The 23,495-nt window shown below is 33.4% G+C and overlaps 2 protein-coding genes across 4 annotated transcripts; both read left to right on the forward strand.

Annotated features, from left to right (window-relative positions):
* The first annotated feature begins 3,452 nt into the window (after positions 1-3,452).
* LOC131622800 (uncharacterized) lies at positions 3,453-13,420 on the forward strand. Of its 3 annotated transcripts, none has more exons than XM_058893832.1 (11): positions 3,453-3,607; positions 3,714-3,831; positions 10,291-10,440; positions 10,965-11,232; positions 11,364-11,582; positions 11,672-11,762; positions 11,940-11,985; positions 12,081-12,238; positions 12,334-12,454; positions 12,559-12,732; positions 12,995-13,420. In XM_058893832.1, the coding sequence occupies exons 4-11, from the start codon at positions 11,223-11,225 to the stop codon at positions 13,208-13,210; spliced, it is 1,035 nt and encodes a 344-aa protein (XP_058749815.1). In that variant the 5' UTR covers positions 3,453-3,607; positions 3,714-3,831; positions 10,291-10,440; positions 10,965-11,222; the 3' UTR covers positions 13,211-13,420. The 3 variants fall into 3 exon arrangements, with proteins under 3 accessions (XP_058749815.1, XP_058749814.1, XP_058749816.1); XM_058893831.1 differs by having other exon boundaries at positions 3,454-3,607; positions 10,285-10,440; XM_058893833.1 differs by having other exon boundaries at positions 3,456-3,607; positions 10,285-10,440; positions 13,031-13,420.
* A 2,142-nt stretch (positions 13,421-15,562) lies between these two features.
* Positions 15,563-22,421, forward strand: LOC131622824 (uncharacterized). Its single transcript, XM_058893857.1, has 13 exons — positions 15,563-15,972; positions 16,400-16,555; positions 16,682-16,831; positions 17,010-17,165; positions 17,381-17,478; positions 17,602-17,691; positions 17,788-18,229; positions 18,338-19,251; positions 19,340-19,717; positions 19,808-20,542; positions 21,287-21,505; positions 21,590-21,643; positions 21,709-22,421. Exons 1-13 carry the CDS (start codon positions 15,563-15,565, stop codon positions 22,419-22,421), a joined length of 4,515 nt encoding a protein of 1,504 aa, XP_058749840.1.
* Positions 22,422-23,495: the final 1,074 nt, after the last annotated feature.

Below are 23,495 nucleotides of genomic sequence, written 5' to 3' on the forward strand. Positions count from 1 at the left end.
TGATGTGCAAAATGAATTACGACACAGGACATCAAATTTTTCACAGAATAATTGATTTTAAATAAGACCTCATAATATAATAATTTTGTCAGGATTGAACTTAGACTAACCAATACAGAACTTTTAAAAACTTAAGACGGCCCTGATCAACTCTAGGAATTATATTTTAAAGTCATGACGTATAACATTAACTAATATATTTCCACAACTAGATATGGCGAGTGAGATATGACTAAATTTATATTATTACTTCTTTTCTTCATGATAACCTAAATTAAATTTTATATTGTTTTTTGTTCTGATTTTTTTTTGTTACGTGAACTTGTGAAAATAGGTAGTTGTTGGCCATTTTCAGCTGTGGCTGCAATGGAGAGTATCCACCAAATAACAACGGGTGAGTTAGTGTCACTATCAGAGCAAGAACTAGTAGATTGTGTTAAGTTCAAAAGTGGGCAAAACAAGAATTAACTCATGGTTTTATCATGCTATTAGTATATTAGGGCAGCCACAACAACAATAGTAAATCATGGTTTTATTGTTAAGTAAGCTAAACAAAAACACAATTAGTGTTCAACATCAATATGAATATCAACGCAATTCTACAATGTTCAATCTTTCAAATCTTTCAAATGGATTCTCACTCGATTTCTCTCGATTGCTTTCTCTCATCATGGATTCTCGATATGAACATCAATATGAATAACAACAATTAGTGTTCAACATCAATATGAACAACAATTAGTGTTCAACATCAATATGAGCATCAATATGAATAACAACAATTTGCAAAGACCATCTCTCTCGATTGCTTTCTCTCATCATGGATTCTCACTCGGGATTTCTCTCAACAATGTTCAATCTTTCAAATGTCAAAAACAGAAATACCGCAACAATCATTCGAGAACTATAAACCCTAATCCCAGTCAATCCCTAAATAACTCAAAGTTTCATCAAATGTCAAAAACAGAAATATCCCAACAATCATTCAGAATCAGAGCATACAGGTTACACAGTACTGATACAATCGTAAATGAAGACAACTTGAAAATGGAAGAACCTTTAAATCGTGTACCTCCTTCGTCTTCTCTTCTTCAGCGATTCTTCTCCAGCTTTACTTCTTCAGCGTTCTCGAGTTCTTCTTCGTCTTCGTCTTCTGGGCGTGGGTTGTGGAGGGTATTTTTATGGAGGTTAAGTGTTGCAGTTTTGAGGATGACGTTCAGTTCTTCGTCTTCGTCTTCTTCAGCGATGGAGTTTTGAGGTTTTGAGGTTGAGTTTGCAGATTCTGGGCAGCGAGCGATGGCAGAGAAAGAGGATTAGGGATTATGAAACGCATTAGAATAATTTTGATTTTAAAATTTTTAATTATGAAACAGCTATGAAAGCGCTTTTGAAAAGCGTCTTAGTACCCATGGCTATACCAGCGCTTTTTAGGGTAAAAGCGCTCTTGTACACCACCCCCTATAGCAGCGCTTTCATAACCCCCCTATAAGAGCGCTTTTGAGAAGCGCTTTCGTAACCCCCCCCCCCCCCCCCCTATAAGGGCGCTTTTTGAAAACGCTTTCGTAACCCCCCTATAAGAGCGCTTTTTTTGCGTGTTTTTTTATTTTGTTTTTAGCGAAACCTATACCAGCGCTTTTTCCTAAAAGCGCTTTCGTAGGGGTGCTGCTAAAAGACAAATTTGGCATAGTGACGGCCATTGTGCATTTATTTAAAACCTAACTGAACATATTATTTTACATTATTTTTTATTTGTACCATACTACTATTATTTATAATTAAATTTTATTAATATCATATTTCATAATCTTTATATATATATATATATATATATATATATATATATATATATATATATATATATATATATATATATAAGATATTAATTTGTATTTTATACATCTATTTTTATCTTTTTATTTTATAACTATAGAATATATTTTTATTTAACAAAAATATGGTAAAAATATTTTTATTTTATCAATTATATACTCAACATTTAGATGTTTTATATTTTATTTTAGAAGTTTGATCAATATTTATAATTTATTGCAAAATTGGTAAGTTGTTAACTAGAAACAGATTTTAAAATTTATGATAATATATAGTACAAACTAATTTGTATGTAAGGCTCATAATTATTTTATAATTTTTGTAGGAGTGTCATCATCTTCTAAGAAGTCCAATCTAAAATATTTAATAAAATTGATATCAAACTTTGTTTCTTTTTACAAATCACCTCATTGCCTATCAATTTTATATTTTCTTACACTATAAACATCTTTACAAAATTAAACATGTTTTTAGTCTTCTAATTATAGCAATTTTGTTTTTCATCTCTCTAAATATATTTTTAATTATATGGATTATGATTTTTTATACAGAAAAATGGTATTTATTATCCAAATTTTTTTTTAAAAAAATGATATACGGAAAATATATATTATTGATATAAATATTTTTATATACGAAAATTTACTATTAATTCAAATATTTTTGTAAACAATACATGAATAAAAATAATATTCCTATACGGAAAAAAATTTATTATTGATCTAAATATTTTTATATGAGAAAAATGATATATGTGATCCAAAATTTTTTTATTAAAAAATGGTATGCGAAAAAAAATCTATTATTGATTTAAATATTTTTGTATACGAAAATTTACTATTGATTCTGATATTTTTGTTAATGATACCTAAACATAAATAATATTTATATACGGGAAAAAATCTATTATTAATCTAAATATTATATATACGAAAGATGATATTTATGATCCAAAAATAATATACGGGAAAAATCTATTATTGATTTAAATATTTTTATATATGAAAATTTTTATTATTGATTAAAATATTTTTTTAACCTTCCATTTAAAATAAATATATCATGTAAATAAATGCGCATATCAGACCAAAACCCGTGCGTATGCACGAATTTGTTACTAATTTTTACTGAATTGTGTTCTCGCCAGTCGCGTCCCGTGCCATCGTTGCTCTCGAAAATAAATGAAAGTTTACCTTTATAAATGAAGGAGTAAATAAATTTTTGGATTAAAAAAGTTTTTGGTTCTTATAAATATCTCAATTTTTGTTTTTAGTCACTATAAAAAAAATTTACTTTTATTCTCTATAAAATTATTTATTCACTCTCTTTTAGTCCTTGTAGAGGGTTTAAAAGTGAGTGCAAAACTAATTTTATAGGAACTAAAAATCAACTTTTTTATAAAGACTAAAAGTAATTTTTAATAATTTTACAGGGATTATAAACATATCAAATTTTTTGAAAGAGGTGAAACTTTTAGTGAAGGAGGCGAGAGATTCCATCACTTTATCAACACAGATATGTCTGCCAATATATTTCACTGTATCAACACAGAATGAATAGGGAAAAGGGAACCATAAAGTAACTGAGAGATTCCATCACTTTAAATAAATCCAAACAGCACCAACCACTGGCCAAAGTAAATACACTCTCACCAACCATATATTAAATAATGTGAGTGACCGAAGGAAGGAGCACAACAAAATAAGCTAAATAATTGATTCTAGATCTAAGCTCTCCCACTTGCTTTTCTGCATAATTCACTTCTTCATTTATAAAGGTAAACTTTCATCTATGCTCTTCTCTTTCTCCTTCATATAGAAAGACTGATTTTCTTTTTCAATATTTACACATTCACTAACATGTAATTACTTTTTCCCTTTTAGTGCAAGTGTTGAAGATTTCAAACTGTAGATGTTTTTAAGACAATGGCTTCTGATTATTTTGACCAGACTCAACCATTTACAATTATATCAATTATGATTTCTTTGATTAAAATATAAGGTATGATGTTTATAGTTCAAAAAGGCTTTTGATTATGATTTATTTGATTGCGTAATTACTTCCATAAATTTTTTTTTTGACTAACCATAACATTAAAACACTACAATCATATATAACTTCTATTCTCTGTTGCAATCTTATTAAGTTTATGTCTTTCCTGTTCTTTTCGTGATGTTTAAAGAGTTTATAATAGTTTCATCGTTTACCTTCACTATATAAATTTATGTTCTAAGGAAAAACTGAATATTTATAATATGAATGCACGAACTGTTTCAGTTTCCATCTCACCTCGCAACATCTCACCTCGCAACCTCAATATTTATAATACGATATAGCTTAAAAAGTTATAACATGTTATTTTCCACATATTAGGTCCTTGTTTTTTTAAGGGATACTAGTGGGAAACCCGTGCGTCCGCACGAGTTCTGGTGTGGGTTGGAACGGGTTTATCAGATATATATATATATATATATATATATATATATATATATATATATATATATATATATTATATATATATATATATATATATATATATATATATATATATATATATATATATATATATATATTATATATATATATATATTATATATATATATATATATTATATATATATATATATATATATATATATATTATATATATATATATATATATATATATTATATATATATATATATATATATATTATATATATATATATATATATATATATATATATAATATATATATATATATATATATATATATATATATATATATATATATATATATATAATATTAAAATAAAAAAATTGAAAAAGTTTTTTTAATATGAAATTGAAATATAGAAGTTATGTTGTTTAAAAAAAACTATTAAATTGATAAAAAAAATTAAAAATAGTATTTATTTACCGAATATGGTTGAATATTAATAAAAAAATAATGTATTAAATATTATTTAGATTCCACTTACTAAATAAGAGTAATAGGCAATTGAATGTATGTTCTGAAGCCCAAAAATATAATGATAAAAAAGAGATGTAAAAAACATAAAATAACATGTGTGTTTGTGCAAATTTTTGTATGGTTACCCGTGCGTCTGCACGGGTTCTGGTGTGGACCGCATACATGCCACCAGTTTGTCATGAAAATTCAAACAAATTAAAAAATATCAAAAAATTATTGGAAAAAAATAGACGGCAAGATAATTGTATAAATTTTTAAGAACTTCTATCTTAAAAAAAGGTATTAAACACATAATTTGTAAAAAAAAACAATTGTAAAAAATAAAAAAAAATGTTTTTTTTTAGAATTGATATAGTTGTAATAATAAAAGGATTTTAAAGTTTGATAAATTAGACAAATATATATATATATATCAAAAATTAAAATTAGTAGAAATATAATTTTACTTAAAAGTTTAAAAAGAGAATGATATAAAAGAATTAAGTTTAATGTTGTATTTATGTCAATTTGGACTATAGTTCAAAATATTAAAGAAAAAAACCAGTAGTATAACTCATAAGTTTTACTTTTATTTTTTTTAATTATAAAAAAATATAGAATAACTCATATAAAAGGGATTAAATAACCAACAAAACATAACATTCACTTGTGACAAAAACAAATTAAAGAATTATAATAGGTAATAATAACATGCTACTTATCATCGTGGAATGGAGAATTAATAAAACAATTATTCATAGTCTCAAATCAAAACTCAAGTATAAAATTCCAATAGCCTCTCTCTTCTATGTATTCATGTATTATTATTCTCAATGTAGTTATAAAACTGAATTTTTTTTTCAATAACCAATTTTTTTTAAAAAATTTCTAAAATAGTCAAGTTTTCAAAATAATTACACAAATGACCACTTTTTACTTATTTTAACACGTTGTCGCTAGGGGGATAGCGACAACAACACACACTCAATGAAGGCGCCAGTGGGCCTGACGACAACGTTCATTTTTTGGGCCAAGTCGCCACCCCCTAGCGACAACACCCCCATTCCTTTTTTTTTTCTTCAGCTATTTTAATTAATTTTTTTTACCTTCATGTGTGGGCCCAAGTCGCCTCCTTGGGTGGCGACAACATTAATTTGAGAATTTTTGTTTGCCTATAAATAGCAGCCCTTTCCTCCATCAAAATTAATTAATTTCTCCACAAATTTTCTCATTTTCCCTACACATTATTGTTCATGTCTCGCATAAGGCCGGACTCATGGCACCGAACATCATCCAGCCGTCTCGTGCCGGCACTAGAATATCGTAGAAGTTATGGGCATGTTATTTCCTCTCCGGTCAAACCCCATATGTGGGTTACGTTTTGGAACATCCATACCTTCAACAACCTGAAGAGGACTTTGATGTCACAGTTAGAGGGGGAGTACAGTCCCAGGGAAGAAATCAAAAGGATCCATAGGCTTAGAACAAGGGTCTCGCTTATGACCGGAGAGACAGTATATTGGTTGTGTTGTTGTTTTAGTCATTATGTTATTGTTTTAGTCATTGTTTTTTTTTTTTTAATTGTTGCTTTTAGTTGAAATTTTATTTCGAGTTATTGTTTATGTTGTTTTTAATGTATGTTGTAACTCATCTGAGTAATAAAAAAAAAAGTCCATTTCATTGGTAAAATAATTTACAAATAACATTGAACCTAACAACTATGTTGTAGAACTAGATCCACGATTGGGACACTTGTTCTTATTATGTCCGACCTCACAACATATACTACAATTCCTTTGCATTTTTTCAGCGGCGTCCATTTCGGTTCTAATACGCTTGCTGTTTGGTCTACCGCTTTTATTCCGGCACATTAATTTGTTGTGCCAAACTGTTTCCCCGTCGTACACATGCCAATATGTCTCCATCGCTACCATCGGAAAGTAATTGTCGTATACGTTGAGCAACGTTGATACCTTGTAAATGGGTGATACCAATGATAATGCATCAAAGTGACTATCTGAACATGCTGCAATGACATGGGAGCAAGGCACGCGACACGCTTGAAATTGGCCACAGTCGCACCAACGATCTGGGTTTGAGACCCTATACTATTGTCGTGGCAGCCCCTGGTTGTGGTCAATTGTTTCTTTGACACTGAAGGTATGGCCATGACAGTCGAACTCTATAACTCGATGAGTGTTTCCCTTGGAAGATTCCTGTTGCACATATTTCATGCAGACATTGCTGTATACCTGTTGTGTCTGTAACATTGAATTCCACCGCTTACCTTTTGTGGCGAACAAAGTTGCCATCCTAAAATATGTTGCACTCACCAAAGCCGTTACAGGTAGGTTTCGTATTCCGTTGATAACGTCGTTCATTGATTCCACAAGATTTGTAGTCATGTGGCCCCACCTCGCCCCATCGTCGTATGACCTAGTCCATCTCGCTCTATCAATGTTGTCAATCCACCTCCCCACATCTGGATTTGACAAGGCTATTTCACGGTGGTAGTATTGAAATCCAGGTTGTTTTAAGGCATACCCCGCGTTCACCAAATGGTTCTTCCAAATTTTATCTTTGATCTCTCGCATAAAATTTTGTGCGATATGCCTAATGTAGTAGACCTGCCTAGACGGGGGGTTGTGCCAACCATTTGCCAGATTGTTGTATGCGCTGTCAATAGAAGCGTGCCTGTCCGAAATCAAACAAAGATAAGGTTGTGGAGAAACTTTAGTCGGAGCTTCTTGAGAAAGAAACTCCAAGCAGCAGCTGTTTCTCCTTCTACCAGAGCAAAGACTATTGGAAAAATTTTGTTATTTCCATCTTGTGCGACCGCCATCAATAACGTTCCTTTGTATTTACCATACAACCAGGTTCCATCAATTTGAATAATCGGCTTGCAAAAACCAAATCCGATGATGCATGGTCGAAACGCCAAAAAACGTCTATGGAAGATTCCATTACCTTCGAGAGGGGTTCCGTCTTGGGATTGTTCCGCAAGTGTCTCCAATATAGTAATTGTCCCAAGTGAATATAATTGAAGTGCAGCCAAGTAGCGAGGAAGTTGTTTGTAGGATTCCTCCCAGTTGCCGTAGACCATTTTAATTGCCTTCTCCTTTGATAACCAAGCCTTTTTGTATGATGGTCTATATTTGAGCATAAAAATGCAATGGGAGATAATTGTCTTCACCTTCAGTGACGGGTCAGCATCTAATAGAGGTATTATGGTATGACATATCATGTCATGACTTAGTTTCCGATGATCTTGCGCCATATTTGTGTTAACGCAAGTGTGGGCTTGAGAAATGGAACCTATCACCCAAGCATTAACTTTCTTCTTAAATGATGCCTTAAGCCTGTATCCACAATCCGGGTTTCTGCATAAAATAGTGCATCTTTCTGGATTTGAGCGATCAACACTGAAATCAACACAGTTTGCAAAGTGCCGGATTTTTATTGCTAGCATACAATCTTCCTTTGAACGGAATGTGTCACCCTTTTTTAACTCCTCGTCTGACCTCATATATGGGTTGTAGAACATATCAGACGATGGCTCATCCTCCCCCAAATTAAGTGTTGTGAAGTGCGTTGGAGGTGAATATGCATGCGCATTGGGTACTAGAACTTGTTCTTCATCTTCAGAATCACGGTTCACCAACTCATCAAACACATCTTCTACTTCAGTTTCTTCTTCGACGACATGTTCGGCATGTTGTTCGTATCTAAAATAGAAAATCGAGTCCAAAATTAGAGAAACAGTCTCTCAATTTTTTTACCAACAACCATATGTTCAACCTAACAACTCGGTCAGGTTTTATCAATCACAGATACAAACTGACATAGAGGTTAAAAAGATGTTCCTTAACCATGAGTATTATGATTTTGATTATCTGGATTTGTACATAGTGTTGGAGCAAATTGTTCCGTCGCAAAATATGCAGTCACTGGTTATTGATCTCGTTGTTGATGACGAACAACATGCCCACTGGCGCCTTCATTGGGTGTGTGTTGTTGTCGCCGCCCCCTAGCGACAACGTGTTAAAATAAGTAAAAAGTGGTCATTTGTGTAATTATTTTGAAACATTGGTTATTTTAGAAAAATTTTTTAAAAAATTGGTTATTGAAAAAAAATTCACAAATTCAAGTCACTAAATATAATGCACAAAATAGTAAAACATAATAAGATAAAAAATTAATTAAAAAAATTGAAAAAAAAGAAGGGAATGGGGTGTTGTCGCCAGGGGGTGGCGACTTGACCCATAAAATGAACGTTGTCGCCAGGCTCACTGGCGAATACAGTTAGCAAGTGTTATTGTCGTCACCCCCTGGCGACAATGTGTTAAAATTAGTAAAAATTAGTCATTTGCATAATTAATTTGAAAACTTGGTTATTTTTGAAATTTGTTTTAAAAAAATGGTTATTGAAAAAAAAATTTCAATAAAACTCCTCCCATGTATACATGCCGCCTATAAAAAATTTCCACCTGCTGATTCACCATATGTGGTACAAACTTAACAACAGCAAGTAATTGAGCCTACAGATGACAATAAATAAATCAATTAGAAGCCAAATAAAAGTAAAATTGGTACGGTAACATTGATCTCAGTAAAGGAAAACATATATCAGTGCTTAGCTACACACACGCGCGCGCGTACCTTTTCATTCCGGTTATAAGGTCTTTTTAGCTGCAAAACAATCCTTCTAAATAAAATAATTTAAAGTTTCATAACCAAACACATAACTGGAATACCATTGCTACGAATAGGCCTTCAAGTAGGGGTGGACTATGCAGAATATGTATAATCTACTATCTTACCATTAGTAAAGAATTGATCAAACTCACTATTTTGCCCTTTGTGGCTTTTTTTTACACTAACAAAAGGGTAAAATAGTAACTTTCTAATTAATTCTCCTTTCCTACTATTTTGTCCTGGAAATCCCAAATAGGCCCTTTTGATGTCATGTTGTCTTCTGTACTAAAAAAATTGGTTGGTCTTACTACATGGATATTTTTGTAACTACCTAAATGAACCATTGTATGTACTACTATGTTGTCCCAATTACATGACATCTGCTCGACATTCATTGGTCAAAATCTCAAAACTCACTTTTCCCTCCTCCCAATACACTCATTTTCGAAACAGAAAGAGTGCACTATATCCAACAATCAACAACATTCAACGAGTCTACAACTTCTCTCTCCATTCTCAACCTTGGCTATTCTCCCTTTCTCTCCTTCCATTCAGGTTTCTTCCTCACGAAAATACTAGACTGTGTTCTTTGAATCCTTCCCTATCTCCTTCCATATCTCCTTCATTCCAAAAAGTACTTTTTGGTTCCATGATTTTGTTGCTATTCATCCGCAATAATACTTGGTTTTAATAGTTTGTGTTTATATTTCAGTTTCGAAATATTTTTCTATTAATAGCTTGCATTAACTACATTTATTTCTCAAGGTTCTCTTTTTTATGACTGTTTTAGAGATGCACCAACTTATATAGCTTACATTTGTTACACAGTTTCAGCCAAGAACAATGTCAAGGGCTCCAATATTCATCAAGGATCTGGCCCAGGGAAACCACATATGGAAGATGTTGATAAGGGTTGTTGATTTGTGGGTTGTTACGGAAAAAGCAGGACAACAACACCTTGAGCTTATCATTCAAGATGGAAAGGTTTGATTTTTTTGAAACTTTACCTTTTCTAGCGAACTTTGTGGTGATTCACTTTGTGCTAACTTTTTTGTGATGCAAACATATAAAAAATTAGTTTCCCTGTATGCCTGATTTTGTTACATTCTATGACTTATGTATTTATGTGTTTGTTTCATTATTTGTAGAACTATTTTTGTTTTGTCAGTTCTAACATTATCTCAGTTTTTGGTCCTTTCTGTTTTTGTTTCATTATTTGATTGTGTATTTCTGTTTTTTTAGTTCTAACATTATCTCAGTTTTTGAGCTTTCTGTTTTTGTTTCATTATTTGTTGTGTATTTATGTTTTTTTAGTTCTAACATTATCACACACTGCCTGATTTTGTGAATGTTATGACCTATGTAGTTCTCTTTAGTTTCATTCTTTGCTTGTGTAAGTCTGTTTTTTAGGTATATTTGGTGATGCATATGTCAAGATCACTCCTATCATTAACACAGTTTTGGCAATTTCTGATTTTTGTTAATTGATACATTGAAACATTCCACAGGGTGATCGAATTCATGTCACGACTAGGAGCCGAGACTTCAAAGATTGGATTGATCAAGTCACAGAGCATGAAACCTATTACCTTTATAATGGAGAGGATGTTCTGAATGATAGACCATTCAAAGTCTGTGCTAACCCACTCAAACTTTTATTCAATGGAGGGACAACCATGTAAAATGTGGCGATTCCAGAAATACCGACTCACAAGTACAACTTTCACCCTATTGAAAAGTTTCTCAGTGGAAGCTACAAACCTGACATGTTATATGGTAAGTATCTATTTTACTAATGTTGTTTTCAGTAAAATATGCATTAAACTTAGGGATGGCAAACCTGATATGGTACACCGCATGTTTGAACATTGCTTTTCGATAAACTCTCAATGTAGTACCTTTTGCAGATGTCATTGGCGTTTTACAGGATGTGCTTAAGATGCAAATGGGTGGTGGTGGTAGGAAGTCTTGCGTCAATATCGCTTTACGTGATATTGAAGGAAACATGATTGAGGTTGCGTTACGGGGTGATTACTGCAAACAGTTTATGAACTATAATACCCATGGCAAGATGGTTGGTCCTACTGTTATTGTTTTGACACATGCATGGTGCAAAATAAACACAGGTTTCTATCTTGCTCCATGTCTGCCATTGATATATGATTAGTTATAGATTGTTCTGTTTCATTATAATAATACATCCTATCTTCTACAGTTTCTGGAGCACCAAGTCTCTCAAATGCATGGAATGACTCTAGACTTCTATTGAACTTGGACCATCCTCAGATTGATGAATTCAAAGCAAGGTATGATCTATAAACATTCCCATTATTATTACTACTATTAATACCCTATCAATACAAGTTTTATGTTAATCATTGCCCTTTAAGCTTTGGAGAAAATGAATTGTCCAATGTACCTGCGCTTTCGCTGTCATTAACTTGTGAATCATCCCTTTAATCTGCTAACAAAAATTGGACCAGCCTCAATGAAGTCAAAAGTATCAGTGCAATCTATGAATTAAGAAAGGTACAACTCATATCAATATCCTTGCGAGTATTTTCCATACAATATAACCGACATGTCATACTCAATGCTTATATGTATATTATTCTATGCAATAGGATTGTTTCACAACCACCATTGGCAGAACCAAAACTTTCAAAGCTTCCAAGTTTGGCTGGTATTTTGAGTCATGCCCTGGCTGCAAACAATCTAACAAGTCACAAGGTGAAAATTTTGAATGTCCATGCGGAATTACCAATGTCGAACCCATAACCAAGTGAGCCCAACTTAATTCAAAGTTCAACAATCAATCTAAAATTCTACCCATGATTTCATGACCCTCTAAATTTTGACATGCTCATTTTATTATAGATTCAAAATTGAACTTGAGCTTGAGTATGATAACCACAAAGGTACCTTTGTGTTTTGGGACAAGGACGTTATCCCTTACACGAAATTGAATGCCAAGGAGTTAAGACAAATTATGAAGGAGGTTAGTTAGAACTCCCAATATACTTTGTTGCTTATATTCTGATTTCTAATATATTTTGTTGCTTAAATTCTGATTTCTAATATATGATGTATTGTGCTGCATAGGCTGGAGAAGAAGACAACCCTAAGATTTGGCCTGTTCACCTTGTTGTGTTGTTGAATAAGGAATTGGTCTTCCGTATCAAATATCAATCGTCCTACGAGCAATTCTCTATTGTCGCAATACTCAACGAGGAGAACCTTTTCAACAAGTTTGACAACTACCTCTGCCCTAATGAGGTATTACATCAGTTTATAGGACTTTAATGTTAAACAACATAAAACAATTGGTTTCACTATAAAATTGATTTAAGATTGATGTTAGCGCTTTTTTTTTTAAAGATAACTTCAAATGCTGCTGTTATGGAAATTGAAAGCAAAAATCATAGTGATCATCCTATCCAAGCTACTATATGTCATTTCAAATACAATCTACATTACATGTCTTAGTTCTTTATTATAATATCCATGGAAGTTAATTTTTTAGCAATCTTATTACTAGGAAACACAATCTGAAGAACTTGAACAATCTGCACAGGTATCCTTGGATGCAAACCATGCTGGGAGCCCTACTGCGAGCTCTAGCTCCACTCCTGCCAAGAGGGTTGCTACATCAACCACTGTTAGTGATCTCATGCTAGCTGAAGAACTTACCACTAAACAATCTGCTACTAAAGCCAAGCCTGGAAGGAAGACTAAGCATATAAAGAAGGAGTAGTTTGGTGGGCCTCATTCATATGTCATTTCTTTTTGGATGCAACTTTTTATTTGACACCTTCTTTGTAAGGAAACTATTCAAGTAATATGTATTTTGTATGTTGAATTGTGTGCTGATGAATGTTGTATTCCATTTCAGCCGTACTTTAAATCCTAATCTTAATATTTAGACCTATCTTAATATTTATGTCCATCTTCCTTCTTTAAACTTTACTACATTATATATATGGTTCAAGTTGTTTTTTATGTTTCAAATAGCCATGCTAAATAACATGGATAAATTCATCATTTTGTCTGCATTATATATTTAGATTTTGTCTGCCAAATAGCCAGAAGTTGGATAACCTCAACCTCTTTTGCAATATTTTTCTCAATTTTTTCACTCTTCATAAAAAAAACATTGATTAGCTCAGAAGCTGAATAACTTCTTGCAATATTTTTCTCAACTTTTTCACTCTTCATCAGAATTCAAATTGCACAAGTGATTTTCCAAATAGATAAACAAGATTCTTACTACCATCAATGAATATTTATAGCAATGCATTCTTGCTTTTCGTTCAGCAATAATGTGTTTATAATAGTAGATTTTTCAAGCAATGTTACAGAAGATATTTCATTCATCAAGTGCAGCTTTCAAGGAGGGAACATCCTTATTGAAACTTTTGAATCTTCAAAATTGTCAAACAATTTTTTTGTTATATATCATATTATTTTCCATGTGAAACTACCTTTGTGTAATAGATATTTGTATTGCCCTTTGGAAACTACATATGTGCTAATGCCTATTCTCTTGACATCCCTGCTACAGAACTGCGGAGCAGAATATGATTTTGGCTTTTTCCTTCATCTTTGCTGAATTATAGTACAAAGTCCCATCAGCCTTAAATGCTAAGGTTAGAAGTCCACGGTAAGCCCCTAATATTATTGCTGGAACCTATCTGCCTGATGTACCCTTTCATAAAGTACAACTTACACTTTACATAGCATGTCAAACTCAATATATGAACAGGTACTTTGATAGTATTTATTTTATTCATTTGTTCAGCTTTTATTATATACCTTTGCATAAAGTACAACTATGATATACTTAGTATGTCAGATGCCTAAGGATAACCGGCTGGGAGATGTCCTTTTGCGCAACATCTTGACAATTTTTGGGGATGGAGCAGACTGCTGTAATTTAATGGCTGCCAGTCTATTTCCACATGTAGACTTAGACAAATACGAAATACTTTGATATGAACTAATGTTTGACAAAGCTTGAATGAGACTTGCAATTTTTAGTAACGTAGTTCTAAAAAACATGCCAAAAACTTGCCATCTCTTTAGGTATACCAGCATTTTTTAGTTCAGTTGTGAAAAAGACTCTGAATATGGAAATTGATTCTGTATGACCACAATTACTTGGCTTGATTTTCTAACTAAAAGTGATGGAAACTTTCACCTATTCGACTTTTCGCCTATTATCACAGCTTTGACCAACCATGTAATTACTAAATGTTATCAATAATTATCAATAAGTTACTAAAAATAAATGACTAATTATAAATTATCAATTTCCTTATGTTCACTTGGAAGTCCTACAACTAAATATAACACTAAAATAAATAACACATCCTTATACTTGCCTTGGATAGAAAACTGATAGGAGATGGTTATCTTTACATCAACAACACCTTATTTATTGCTGTTAACAATATAACTACTGCAAATAGGTGAGCATCTTCTCTCTAGAATCATATGTGTTGAAATTGTAGCAATGTAGAATCGTAGTTGAACCAAGTTTGGTTGGTCAAACTCTATCCTGAAATTTTGTGCTGTATTTTAAGGTCTGCAATGTCATATGATGAAACTCTATCCTGAATAAACTATAGAAACAAAGTTAGAATACTTCGAACCAACCTAGCTATACAAAACTGAAGCCTTTTTTGAGATTTAGTTTATGATCAAGAAGTAGTTAAAACAAAACTATGGCAAGTGTTTTTAATAGACAATTTTTTTATAGACATAAGGATATAATCCATATATAGATAGAACTTGGTTGGTTGCACTCATTTATGATGCAGCAACTACCTCAAAAGTTACAGACAATAAGTTACATTTCTAATTTATGATGCAGCAACTTGGTTGGTTGGCATTTTAAATCTAATACATATGTATTCATATTGAAGTTGTACCATTAATTAGTTGAAAAATAAAAAGTTATTGTCCTTATATCTGTATTCATTATATTTATGTCAAATTGACCTATATAATTAATGGCACCATGATGTTTTTGCTAAGTTACTTGGTGTATAAACTTACAATAGATTTTTTTTCTAAATATTATGTAGGGAATTACTATATACATAAAATGGAACGTGATGACAATATTGATCCAGTGACAAAAGCAAGAGCCAAAAGATCCTTAGTTTTGAAAGAAAATCGTTCAAAACGAACGAAACATAATCCTCACCAACCGATAAGTTTGGAGACCTCGCATAATTCTCCAACCTACTTGACACCGAGACAACCATTGTCCGACCTGACTCAATCATTTCGAAACCAGAATTTTCAGTCACAACCTCACAATGAGGCTATTTTTAAAAGTCGAGTTTTTGCCGGTTCAGAACCTAGCCCATCAAGATATGGTTTTAAAACAAATTTGAGGACCGCCCACTTAGAGTCATTAGGAACCAATTTACTGTCAAAGTTTACCGCAGATGCAACTTTAATTTCAAGTGAAACCTTTACGCAGTCAACATTGGAACCTACCAAAGACCGGTCACCCCTTAAGTACAACACCGTCTTTAACTTTTGAAGTTCATCTAATACATCGACCTTCGAAACATCTCATGGAAACTCAGGCCGTAACCGTGTTGTTAATGTATCCCAACATGTTGAAACGAATACACTTCCAATGCAGCCTGCAGCAAACGCGTGCGAGACAAATATACGAGCCTCTGCAGAACCTATATCTGAGTATGTTTCAGAAAAATTCAAATATTTATCATGTTTGAATAATTACAATTTTGGAAATACTTTGCTTTTGTAATGTTCATACTTTTGGTGTCTATCCGTGTGGCTGGTTTGTGCTATATATAAGCTGCATAGGATCAAACACCCTTCAAAAATCTTAATCTATGATACACATTGTCAGTTTGTATATTTGATGAAATTAACTGCTACTTTCATGTAATATTGTCAACAGAAGACTTGTGACTAACAAGCCTGCCCGGGGCAGCCCTAGAAACCACTTGGGAGTTCCAAATATAGCATTTAATTTGAGCAGAAACTTGCCTATCGAAACAAATCATATTGGGACAGCGAATACTAAAAGGGCATTCAAATCAAAGAATGAAACTAGGTACATACTTTTAAAAAATGTTTTTTTTTTGCATTTATAATAGCTTATTTGATTGCGTCATTTATTGCCCATGTGCTCTTTATAATTGTTAAATGAAAACCCATTGTTTTATTGTGTTAACCCAAGGACTCAAGGTGTCACAGTTCAACGCGGAAATTATGGAATCAACTCCGTGCTATCTCACATAGTAGGATTGGATGTAAAAGAACAATCAACTTCAGCTGTAACACACCCCAACGAGACAAACTATCTGTTGGATGCCGTAACTCAACTGCAGTATGACAAATCCAATTTCTAAATCTTTGATCATTCTTGATGTTCAATATAGTTGTTAAATAGTTTATATATCCAGTTAACTTAGTTTCTTATAAAAGCTAATGAACACATCTAAACATAACAATATTGTAGTTTTGAGCAAAGGTTTCCTCCTATTTGCGTTATTTTGAAAATGCAGATGTCCAACCATCACCAAACTAGGTAGGGCATGGCCTCGGAAACAACTTGGAGTTCCCAACCTGGCTATCAACTTGAGCATAAAGTTTTCTATCCAAACGAATAAACAACAAACAGCCACTGATAATGGCACAGCCGATTCACCCTCACAAAATAGGTACATGGTCATAGATTACAATGATAAATGTAGTATAGCAGACTATAATACAGCATAACAAAATATATCAGCAGCAATTCAAGTACTGTTAATAACATAATTTCTTTTAGGGATGTCAGGCCACCGCCTGTCCATAATATGCAAGTCCCACAGAGCAAGAAACAACCTGTCACTCATGTTTCTACACCTGTCTCATAATCCACCCATATTCCCAGCCACAGATCTGAGCTGTCGTGTCCTATTTTTACGCCGACTGTCAATTTGGATTTTAACAGCGACTATGAAGATGATAGTGAATATGACCCATTCGCAAGTAAGTTTAATGCTTTGTGCTTTGCATTATGAGCAAAATATTAGTGCGTTGGTCAATTAAATGCAACAGTCTCAACCACCTTGGGCATCTTCTTAATTAAAGTTGGTTTACTTTTTATAATAGCATATTTATCCAAAGATGACGAATGGTCCGAGTCAGAAGATATTGCAGCACCTTTTACAATTCATGACAACTCTGGCGGAACTTCTGAAGGTATGTCGCATCTAGGCAATACCTTCAACTGTATGATTCATGTCTTATCTTTTATAAAAATCTAGCCAATGTTTGACACACTTATTTCTTATGTAGATTATTACGACGTTGGTGACCCTCTCATTGAATGCCGTTATTGTAAAGAAATAATGTGGTATCAAGAAAGGATGCACAAAAGTTCTCATGCAGCCAATCCGAAGTTTATGCTTTGTTGTGGGAATGGTAAAGAAGAACTTCCATTGCTAGAACAACCTCCAGATATACTTGCAAGACTTTTGTTCAATAACAATATCTTAGACAGCAGGAAGTTCCAACATCAGATCCGAGTTTACAATATGATGTTTGCCTTTAATTCGCCGAGAGCAAAGTTGGACAATCGTTTTAACAATGGACGCGGGCCTCCAACTATAAGGATACAAGGTCAAACATGTCATCGAATTGGGAGTTTGTTACCTCCTGAAGGTCAAAAGCCTAAGTTTGCTCAACTATATATATATGACACGGAGAATGAGGTCACTAATAGAATGCAAGGATTAAGGTAAAAGAAATTCACCATTCAATGAATTACTAATCATATAATCCTTTATACCTTATGTTTTAAAGCTTCATGTCAGTACCTTTAATTTCCATATTTATGCCATGACAGGAACTCAAAAATCATTGATGAAATGGTTGTTCAACAATTATCTAATATGCTGTATGAATGCAATCCCCATGCTAAAAATTTTCAAATGGCAAGGAAATGGTTGGATAATGGTGAAAATCAAAACTTGAAGTTGAGACTAATTTCCGACAGATCCACATATGGGAGAGTATATAATAAACCGACTGTTTCGGAAGTTGCAGCCTTGGTAGTCGGTGATATTGACACAGCAGAAATGAGGGATATCATAATGCAAACAAAAGGAGGACAACTTCAGAGAATCAATGATCTTCATGCAAGTTACATGGCTTTTCAATATCCTTTGATTTTTCCGTACGGTGAGGACGGTTATAGGCCTGATGTAGCTCATGGAGACTTGCCCAGCTATGAAAACAGCATAAGAAATAGGCTTACCATTAGAGAATGGCTTGCATTTCGCATTCAAACCAGTTTATGTAAGGCTAAGACTTTGTTATCTTCACGGAGGTTGTTCCAACAATTTTTGTGCGATGGTTACACAATGCTAGAATCGAAAAAGTTAGAAAGGCTTAGAAAAAATCAACCAAAACTTAGGGTCTTCAAGTATAAGTCTCTTAACGAAGAAGGTGATCACAGTCAAAATATTGGGTCAAGCATAGGAAAAAGAGTTGTTTTGCCATCATCCTTTATCGGTGGTCGTAGGTTTATGAATCAATTGTACTATGATGGGATGGCTATTTGTAGTAAAGTTGGGTTTCCTGATTTGTTTATTACATTTACCTGCAACCCAAATTGGCCTGAGATTCAAAGAGTACTTGGTCCTCTTCATTTGAAACCACAAGATCGGCCGGACATCATTTCAAGAATTTTCAAAATCAAGTTTGATAAATTGCTAACTGATTTAACCAAGAAAGGTGTACTAGGAAAAGTTCTTGCTTGTGAGTTTATTCTTTCACTTCTCTTTTACTTTGTTGTACTACTGCTACTACAATACTATGCCAATTTTCTTATATCTATGAATGCTAGATATGTACACCATTGAGTTTCAAAAGAGAGGATTGCCACATGCCCGTGTTCTGATTTTTTTGCATCCTTTAAACAAATATCCAAGACCCGAAGACATTAACAAGATAATTAGTGCTGAAGTGCCCGATCCCTTGACACAACCTAGGTTGTACAATTTGGTAAAATCTCATATGGTTCATGGTCCTTGTGGTTTGGAAAATGTTAACTCACCTTGCATGAAAGATAGGAAATGCTCCAAGTACTTCCCCAAAAAATTTCAACCAACAATTATAGTGGACCAAGATGGATATCCTATTTATAGGAGACGAAACAGCGGTCACACAATTGATAAAAACGGGGTCATCTTTCATAGTGGTCATGTTGTTCCTCACAACCCAAGTTTATTGTTGAAGTACGATTCCCACATCAACATGGAATGGTGCAATCAAAGTACTTCTATTAAATACCTTTTCTAATACATAAACAAAGGTTCTGATCGAATTTCTGCTGTCATACACGGTTCTGACAAAAACAACATCGACGAGATCAAGCAATATTTGGATTGTCGATACATCTCCCCGAGTGAGCCATGTTGGAGGATATTTCCTTATTCTATACACGGTCAAAAACCAGCCGTAGAGAGATTGTACTTTCACATGGAAGGTGAAAACTCCGTTTACTACAAAGACTATGAGCAAGTTGGTGATGTTTTACTCAAACCAAGTGTAACCGAGTCAATGTTTACATCTTGGTCTGAGGCTAACAAAACATACGAAGAAGCTAGATTACTAACTTTCGGTGACTTTGTTTCTAAATTTGTTTATCATAAAAGAAGCCGAAGTTGGAAACCAAGGAAACGAGGGTATACCATTGGTCGACTTATTTGGGTTCCTCAAAGCACAGGAGAATTGTTTTATTTAAGGATGATGCTCACGGTAAAAAAAGGCCCTTTATGTTATGATGACATCAAAATGGTTGATGGTAAACAACATAAAACTTTTAGAGGATCATGCTTTGCGATGGGATTTCTACAAGATGATAGAGAGTTTGTTGAGGCAATAAAAGAGGCACATGTTTGGGGTTCTGGTTTATTTTTACGCAAGTTATTTGTTACAATGTTGTTGTCGTCATCCATGAATAGACCGGAACATGTGTGGAGATTGACTTGGAAGTATTTATCAGATGGCATTCTTTATGATCAACGATTATTGGCAGGAGATCAAGGTATTTCATCTTTACTTCTTGTAATAATTCTGTTTCCAACTTGCAAAGTGCGATCGTTCATTTATGTTGACATTGTCGTTCTATTAATTTCATAAAATCCAAGACAAATCTATTGTGGCTAAATTTCAACTTTTTAACTACCTATGAAAAACCACTTATTTCATAAAATCTAAGACAAATCTGTTGTGGCTAAATTTTAACTTTTTTACTACCTATGAAAAACCACTTCAATTATATTACTACCTAACCTGACAATATAATAGCTGATGTTAAATTATTACGTTCCAGCCGGTAGAAAAACCGATTCATTAACATTGCATTCAGCCATTAAGAAATTCGTACATTCAAACAATGAAAATGATTACTGGGCATATTCTGCATATGAAATGATAATTGCTTTTGATACAACTTTTAATGAATGGATCATTTATGTCTGAATATCACTTAGGCGCCAATTCAATGCAAATAAGGTAGCATAGGTACCTATTATAATGTATTAAATATACCATGTTGAAATCAGGCTGGGTAATATGTAGTTAATTGAAAAGTATATTTATCACCAGTAACTTGTGGGTGAAATTCTGTCGATACAAAAACAAATGACATCATACGACCAGTTTCATTCCTCTGCCTTCTATAGTATTTGGGTTAAAAAATAAGTACCTATATTTATTATTTATGCTACACATATTTGAATGTTGGTTACACAATAACTACATTTTTATTACGACCTTTTGATCGTAGGTTTGACACTAACTGGCGGGGAGCTAAAAGAACTTACGTTAATGACTATTGAAACACTGTTACAAAACAATAATAAAAGTTTGAAAGATTTCAAGCCAATGCCATATCCAAAAGATTTTGTGGTTTCCTTTATAGGAAATAGGCTTCTTTATGATGAGCGTCAATACAATGTTGTTGAACATCAACAAATTTTTGCTAATTTGTACTCTTCTCTTACAGGTAATAATATACTTTCACACTAATTTAAAATAATGTGCATTGATATTGTTTTAATGTTTTATCCCAAACTTCTCAATTTTGTAGATGAGCAAAGAACCATTTATGAGGAAATAATGGTTGTCGTACAAAAGCAACGAGGTGGGGTGTTTTTTTATATGGCTACGGTGGAACTGGTAAGACCTTTATGTGGAACACTTTATCAGCCGCACTTAGGTCTCAGAAAAAAATTGTCTTGCCTGTTGCCTCAAGTGGGATTGCAAGTTTGTTGCTACCAGGTGGAAGAACAGCTCATTCTAGGTTTAAGATTTCTGTCTCTACTTTAGAAACTTCTATTTGTAACATTAACAAAAAAGATGATCTTGCTGAGCTTCTAAAGATGACAGATCTTATCATATGGGATGAAGCTCCTATGGCTACAAAATTTTGCTTTGAGTCTCTTGATAAATCCTTGAAAGATATTATGAGTGGAATGCCACATGCATCTCATAAAATATTTGGAGGTAAGGTTGTTGTGTTTGGTGGTGACTTCAGACAAATTATCCCTATTATACCAAGAGGTACTAGATCTGATATTATCCATGCAACAATCAATTCTTCTTATATTTGGGATCACTGTAAGGTCTTGAAGCTTACAAAGAACATGCGCTTACAATCTGGTGAAACTACTTCTACTACCAATGACATTAGGAGATTTTCAGAGTGGATTTTAAATATTAGGGATGGGACCGTGTGTGAGCCGAATGATGGTTATGCTGATATTTGTATTCCAGATGAGTTTTTAATTTCAAACTTTTCCGATCCCATTAAGGCAATTGTTGAGGATACCTACCCTGATCTCATTCATAACTATCTTGATCCCATTAAGGCACATGTTTGGGTAGAGAACCGAACGCAATTGGTAGCAATTGTTCCTTAAAAACATGGCAATTATGACTTTTCATACCATGCAACATCCTAGTGTTAAGGTCGGCACACCTTGCTAAATTTGAAGAATATGCATCGGGAATTCTCAAATCTTTTAACCATAGACAAACCGCTTTAGCTTCTTAGAAGGTCAGACTGAAACAGGCTTTCAGTTTTAATAATTTTCCATTCGGTTGAGGCTTCAACTCCAGCTCTTTTCGATTACACCAAATTTCCATGTCTTGTCTAGCCTTCTGATTATCATTTGTTTTGTATTTAACATCCATCATTGTGTTTAATACATCATCAAAAAAATTCTTCTCAATATTCATAACATCAAGATTATGGCGTAACAAATTATCTTTCCAATACGGGAGGTCCCAAAATATACTTCTTTTTGTCCAATTGTGTTTGACCTCATATCCTTCAATTCTACATGCCTTTCCAGTATCTGTGAATTTTGGTAGTTTATAAACTTGGTCCCATATAGCACCCGGTGACAATCGAAGCGGAGGCAAATACGTTACTCGTTCATCTTTTTTGAAATTTGTCTTGTTTCTTCTATATGGATGAATTTTTTGGTAGGAATCTGCGGTGACAATCAAACCACGAGCTTTTCCCCCCTTTATCCAACGTAAACGCCTTGGTGTATCTCATACAATGTGAACAACCCATTTTTCCATGTGTAGCCCAACCAGACAACATGCCATATGCTGGAAAGTCGTTAATAGTCCTCATCAAAACAGCTCGCATAGTAAATTTCTGTTTACGGGATATATCATAAGTCCATTATCCAGTCCACAACCTTTTTACATCATCGATTAAAGGTTATAAGCACACATCAATTCTGAATTTTGGACTCAAAGGTCCTGGAATGACGCACGACAAAAACATGTATGGTTTTGTCATGCACACCTAAGGAGAGAGGTTGTAAGAGGTTACAATAACTTGCCAACAAGAATACACACTTCCCGACGCTTGGACATATATAGCAAAACCATTTGAGCATAATCCAAGCCTGGCATTTCTAGGTTCTGCGGCAAAATCAGGATGTATTCGATCAAAGTGCTTCCATGCTTCGCCATCG

This window comes from Vicia villosa, unplaced genomic scaffold (assembly GCF_029867415.1).
Source record: "Vicia villosa cultivar HV-30 ecotype Madison, WI unplaced genomic scaffold, Vvil1.0 ctg.000044F_1_1, whole genome shotgun sequence".
Classification (NCBI taxonomy): domain Eukaryota; kingdom Viridiplantae; phylum Streptophyta; class Magnoliopsida; order Fabales; family Fabaceae; genus Vicia; species Vicia villosa.